The sequence below is a fragment of the Doryrhamphus excisus genome, chromosome 22, assembly GCF_030265055.1.
Source record: "Doryrhamphus excisus isolate RoL2022-K1 chromosome 22, RoL_Dexc_1.0, whole genome shotgun sequence".
NCBI lineage: Eukaryota > Metazoa > Chordata > Actinopteri > Syngnathiformes > Syngnathidae > Doryrhamphus > Doryrhamphus excisus.
The window spans coordinates 10,051,000-10,057,500 of record NC_080487.1 but is presented as its reverse complement, the minus strand read 5'-3'; the positions used below and the strand labels follow the sequence as shown (position 1 = coordinate 10,057,500).

Below are 6,501 nucleotides of genomic sequence, written 5' to 3'. Positions count from 1 at the left end.
TGTGGGAGGAAACCGGAGTACCCGGAGAAAACCCACGCATGCACGGGGGAGAACATGCAAACTCCACACAGAGATGGCCGAGGGCGGAATTGAACCCAGGTCTCCTAGCTATGAGGTCTGCGCGCTAACCACTCATCCACCGTGCAGCCCCTCTTACTTTTTTTTATGTCTTATATGTTTTTTCTGCATCTTTAGTGTGTTAAATGATACATTTCCTGTATAATGCATTCTACGTCTTACATGTATTTTTTAGTCCTTTTGTCATCCATGTCTGATTGTTTTTCGTTTGCTTCACGTGAGGAACAGTTCTAGTCAAAAAGCTTCATATAAGCTTCATATACGTCTCGTATGTGCACGATAGTCAATCCTTGACCAACTAGGAAAATCTGTGAACTCCTTCCAGAGAATTTTGATGCCTCAAGGTGTTGTGAAATATTTGAGTGAAGATGTGGTATGTGAAGATGCCCCGCCACCCCCGGTTGCTCGGGGGGGGGGGGGGGTCTTGACCTCCACATGTCCAGCATGAAGCGGAGGAAGAGCTCACCCAGACAGTACACAAGTGCAGGCTTTGTCCTTAAGGGCGGGTTTTCACGACTGAGCTGCAAAAGTGGCGCTGAGTCAACCGGAGCTTCGGTCATTGTGAAAGTGAGAGAGGTTGTTTTTTTTTTGTTGGGGGGGGGGGGGGGGGGGGGGGGGGTCAATAACAACTACTGGGGGCTGTGATTTGTCATAAAAAAGTGGCGGTGAACCAATTTGTCATGGGTTTTGATGTTTACATTGCCAACACAGACATTACCATTAAATATCAATATGTTAATATTATGCCTTGGTTACATTTAAACAAAGACTGCAATGCAAAAAAAAAAAAACAAAAACACTTTTCATTAAGCGTTCTTGGCATTGTCCATTAAAATAAACTGCCAGTGGGTGAATTTGGGTTTCACTTGGAATGTTGACCGGGTATCGTTATTGTTTTAGAAAGCCAACACTCAGCCCAAGTCAATACAGGCTTATTGAGAAAGGTAATATCACTACTGCGTCTCATGTAGTGATTCCTGGAATGACGTTGGGAAGTTGGGAAAAACGTTCCAAGGACACAGTGGGACCTCCGAAAAGTCTGTGACACAGGTTGACGGCCAGGTTTGTTCTCATCGTAAAAAAAACAATTTTTCCCCTTTAAGAAAGTGAATTTCATCATTTCATTCATTACCATACAGAACATGTCTTCATTATAAAGAGACATTAAGCATTATTAAATAAAACTAAAATAAAGAAAATGTCATGAAAAGAGGACAGAAAGTTGTTTACATTAACATTAATTATTATATATGGTCATATATTTCATCTAATTTCATATTATCTGCAAACTGTATTTGTATATAACTCTGGGTAAAATTGTTAATTTGTTAATACTTGGGTTGTTTATATTGTTTATTTTTTATATTGTGTATTTTGTACTGCTTAACTGATTCTGTACTCTTGCTGCTGTGCAATGCAAATTTTCTCACTGAGGGACAAATAAAGGCTTACATTATCTTATCTTATATCAATAAATATTGATATAATAAAACTAAAGTTAAGCAAAATTATTCAAAGAATCTTTTTGATGTTGTAATAAGTTTATGGCTATCGTCACACTTTCTTTGTAATCACTTTTATGGTGGTATTACAAGTAAATAAAGAGTATTACGAGAAGTGATCCACTGTATAATAAAATCAAACTAAAGTTAAGCAAAATTACTCAGCTTTTGAAGAAACAAAATTAAGATATTCCTGGATATAATTATGAATTAATTACATTTTACTTAGCAGCAAAAATCTTTTCAATGTTGTAATAAGTTTATGGCTATCATCACACTTTCTTTGTAATCACTGCCAGTAATTCACTATCTCTCCTCTAGACATGTCCCAACCATCTCTCTGACTTTATCTCCAAGGCCTCTAACATGTAATGTCCCTCTGATGTACTCCTTCCTGATCCTATCCATCCTGGTCACTCCCAATGAGAACCTCAGCATCCTCATCTCTGCTACCTCCGGCTAACATGTAATGTCCCTCTGATGTATTCGTTCCTGATCCTATCCATCATGGTCACTCCCAATGAGAACCTCAGCATCCTCATCTCTGCTACCTCCGGCTAGCATGTAATGTTGCTCTGATGTACTCGTTCCTGATCCTATCCATCCTGGTCACTCCCAATGAGAACCTCAGCATCCTCATCTCTGCTACCTCCGGCTAACATGTAATGTCGCTCTGATGTACTCGTTCCTGATCCTATCCATCCTGGTCACTCCCAATCAGAACCTCAGCATCCTCATCTCTGCTACTTCCAGCTAACATGTAATGTCGCTCTGATGTACTCGTTCCTGATCCTATCCATCCTGGTCACTCCCAATGAGAACCTCAGCATCCTCATCTCTGCTACCTCCGGCTACCATGTAATGTTGCTCTGATGTACTCGTTCCTGATCCTATCCATCCTGGTCACTCCCAATGAGAACCTCAGCATCCTCATCTCTGCTACCTCCGGCTACCATGTAATGTCCCTCTGATGTACTCCTTCCTGATCCTATCCATCCTGGTCACTCCCAATGAGAATCTCAGCATTTTGTACTGTATAAGAAGAAAAATTATTCATAGTCATAATGTTTTATATGATGTTTTATTTAACTTCAGAGACATATTTTTGCCAGAAAGCCCAAACCGTACCATCTCTAAGACGTGTGATGTTGGAGACGCCACACAATAAATGCAGGACAATGAAACCATAAACTGCCCCTTGCATAATTACAAGATAATTCAACATTTGCAAGGCAATAACGGGAGCGACAGCAAGTGTCAATAGAACAATTAGTCTGTTGCACTGGAGTGACAATTACATTTACTCTTTATTGCCTGCTGGCGTTCAGGCTGAGTGAACAGCGGGTTGTAAGTCTGCCCGAGGTAGACGTTTACCATCGACCCGCCAAGATGAAGAGAGGGGAACGCGGCAGCCTACGCTCTAACTGCAGTTGGGACATACCTTTGGAGGGTGAGAGGTCACCGACGGGGTCGGCACTAATGGTGGTGTGTGAGGTAAAGCAGATTTACAGGTGAGGGTCTGAAGCGGGAGAGAGGAGCTCAACTGATTATGAAAACATTGTTTAGGTTTTGTTTTTGGACATTATAGTGTTCATCCTTGTTTACTTGCTAGAAAGATTATCCGAAAACCACACATACATTGTTTTTTCACAAAATAATATAAAGGAACGTATTTTCTCTCTTGACGACACATAGAGTTTTAGGGTGTGAATGCAAATAAGTCATATTAATAAAGATTTTTCCATCTTGTTGCTGTATTTAGGAATGAAATACATATTTGTTAAACTATTGCTGTCAGGGTGGTCATACATTATTATTATTATCATTATTATTATCATTATTTTTTTAGATATTTTATTATTGTTATTATTTTTATTCTTTTTTAATTTTAATTTTAATTTTAATTTTAATTTTAATTTTAATTTTAATTTTAATTTTAATTTTAATTTTAATTTTAATTTTAATTTTAATTTTAATTTTTTAATGGACCAGATAATGCTATTTCCTATATTATAGTTTATTAAATTTAAATTTAAAATTTTTAATTTAAATTTAAAAATAATAAATATTAAAATTAAAAAATAATAAAATAATAATAATAAAATAATAAAATAAACTATAATATAGGAAATAGCATAATTAAAATTAAAATTAAAATTAAAATTAATTAATATTTATTATTTTTATATTTTATATTTATTATTTTTAAATTTAAAGTTGAATTAAAATTTAAAAATAATAAATATTAACATTTTAATTTTTATTTTAATTTATTTAATGGAGCAGATAATGCTATTTCCTATATTTTGTCCCAAAGTTCAGCAATATGAAAGTGTTGTTTCTTACAATAAGTACCTCAATTTGTGATAATGGCCTTTTTTGTGGCATTTTTAATAGATTTATGTTCTTACTACCATAGTGTATGTCTAGCCATCATCTATGACATATTTATCTGTTGATTCTGCAAGTTTATGCAAAATATATTCATTATGCATTGTTTAAGTTTATTTTATTATTATTAATGATGGTACTATTACACATTCTGTACTTTATTTAATACTGAGCCATGTTTCTGTCTATGACTGCATTACTGTAAAAGCTGCCTGCAAATTCTATTAACTCTATTATTACACATTTTTTAAATAACATTTTCATTTCATTCATTCATTTTCTACCGCTTATCCTCACGAGGGTCACGGAGGGTGCTGGAGCCTATCCCGGCTGTCTTCGGCCAGCCAATCACAGGGCACATATAGACAAACAACCATTCACACTCACATTCATACCTATGGACAATTTGGAGTCGCTAATTAACCTAGCATGTTTTTGGAATGTGGGAGGAAACCGGAGTACCCGGAGAAAACACGATGACACAGAGATGGCCAAGGGTGGAATTGAACCCTGGTCTCCTAACTGTGTGGTCTGTGCGCTAACCACTCTAACATTTTCTTTTATGATTAAAAAATTGTAAACCGGTACATATTGAACACAAAAAAGTGAACAAATATTAGTAATTGTTGCAATTGTTGTCAATGAAAGTTATTTACCAATATAGTATTTATTTTTAAATTACCTCTCTGCTTTATTATTCAGAATTTGTGACAATCATATTATTATTGTTATCACTTATATAGTAAAACTATGCTTGTCTAAATGTGGACGCTTTAGAAAATGTTAATTGTTCTTCTGCTCCAGTCAATGAGATAATCAATAAGTCAATACTACTACAGGCTTAGCACACTTACCAATGCAGTCACAGTTATTACACTGTGATAAAGAGCCAGAAGACCAATTCCCAGTGCAGGCAACATTACGTCTTTTACTGTGACGACTTTACCGAGATGTTGTATAACTTTCCATGTTGTCTCATCCCTCTCCGGTCCGGGATCCCAAAAAAACACTTCTGTGTGGGCTTCCTCTTGGTCTTGGCTCAGTTAGAAAAATGTAGTGAGTCTTAATGTAACATCCACCATGGTTGTTGAGGTTGTAATGTTGCTGTGGCTGGATCAGTGGACACAATGACAGACAAAGACGTGGGCAGGATGGACATGCTACCTTATGGGGTGGAGAGACGGAGACCACCTCCTCCTTCTCCGATAATTGTTGGTTGGAATATTTATGGCTTAATTATGACCGTCTTCCCCTCTGCCGGGTCACCTGTGTGTGATAGAAAAAAAAATACATTATATTATATAAAATTTTGCAAAGCATTATACACTAACATAAAGTACAAGCTGGCTGTAAATAGAAATATAAATACAAAAATATATATACTGTATCCATCATATACAGTTAACAACATTATTAAATGAGCCAATTTAATAATGGTATATACAAAGAAGAAAACATATATCAGGGGTCTCAAACACACGGCCCGTGGGCCAAATGTGGCCCGCAGGACACTAGTTTGAGGCCCCCGCCTTGATATGAAAGTTTAATGTTAGTGCAGCCCGCCCAAGTTTGATATGGATGCTGTATGGTATCATGTACCCAGAAAAACGTTTGATTAATGTTCATGTTAAAGGTTAAATAACTGTTAATAGTTATCCTCCCTATCCGTGTGGAAGTGGTAAGTTTTTGGCTATTTAAGTTTAAAGGAAATAACTTGAAGGCTACCTTTTAGGTCGCTAGCTCTCTCGTTTGCGAGTTAGCATGTGTCTCAAGACCCTGCAGTTGTACAATATGTTGTAAATAAAAAGAGTAGATGTGAAAATGTGACTATAGTCGTGTTTAGTCATGTCTAAAAATCTGAAATCTGAAAAAAATAATTTGCCTACCCACCAACTATATGTGGTTTCTTAAGTTTTTATTATTTGCCGTTTTATTATTATTATTATATTTATTTATTACTGATTGATTGATTTTCTTTATTCTTGATTTGTTTATTTATTTTTCATCTTATTTTGTGCAGAAAAATAAAAATTAAGGTATTTGAGAACAGTGGAATGTTTTATCAGAGCTTTTCTTGTAGAAAATCGGAACCAAAGCACTGAAATTTTTTTTGATATTTTTCTGTTTTTAATAAATGTGTTTGTTGTTTTTTTTGAAAACCTGATGTGGCCCAGCCTTGCCCAGACCCTAGCTCCAGTGGCCCCCAGGTAAATTGAGTTTGAGACCCCTGTACTAGATGATACAATGTACACATATTTACAATCACAAATCAATAAATCTGAATTTTCTGTCTCGTCAGTTGAGCCATTGCCCTCAATTAGTTTTAGATTAGATGTAATCAAACTGGTATAAAACATGATAAATGCATAAAGGGGACTCGAACCATCTACCTCTGGGTTGGGACGCACATACTTGAGCAACCAAGCCATGCCATCACTGTCAAATTCACAAAGTGAATCGATAAAGCAACATTTTAAGTGACTTTTCACCAACAGAGGTCGCTATTTAAATTGCACATTCATTTTTAATG

The 6,501-nt window shown here is 35.9% G+C and overlaps 1 protein-coding gene across 1 annotated transcript in view; it reads right to left on the bottom strand.

Moving 5' to 3' along the window:
- Positions 1 to 4,906, bottom strand: part of pth3r (parathyroid hormone 3 receptor) — a 12,324-nt gene extending 7,418 nt beyond the window's left edge. The window contains exon 1 of the mRNA XM_058062661.1: positions 4,826 to 4,906. Within this exon, the coding sequence (XP_057918644.1) occupies positions 4,826 to 4,891 (66 nt within the window). The 5' untranslated portion in view covers positions 4,892 to 4,906. The remainder of the gene's footprint in view (positions 1 to 4,825) is intronic.
- Positions 4,907 to 6,501: the final 1,595 nt, after the last annotated feature.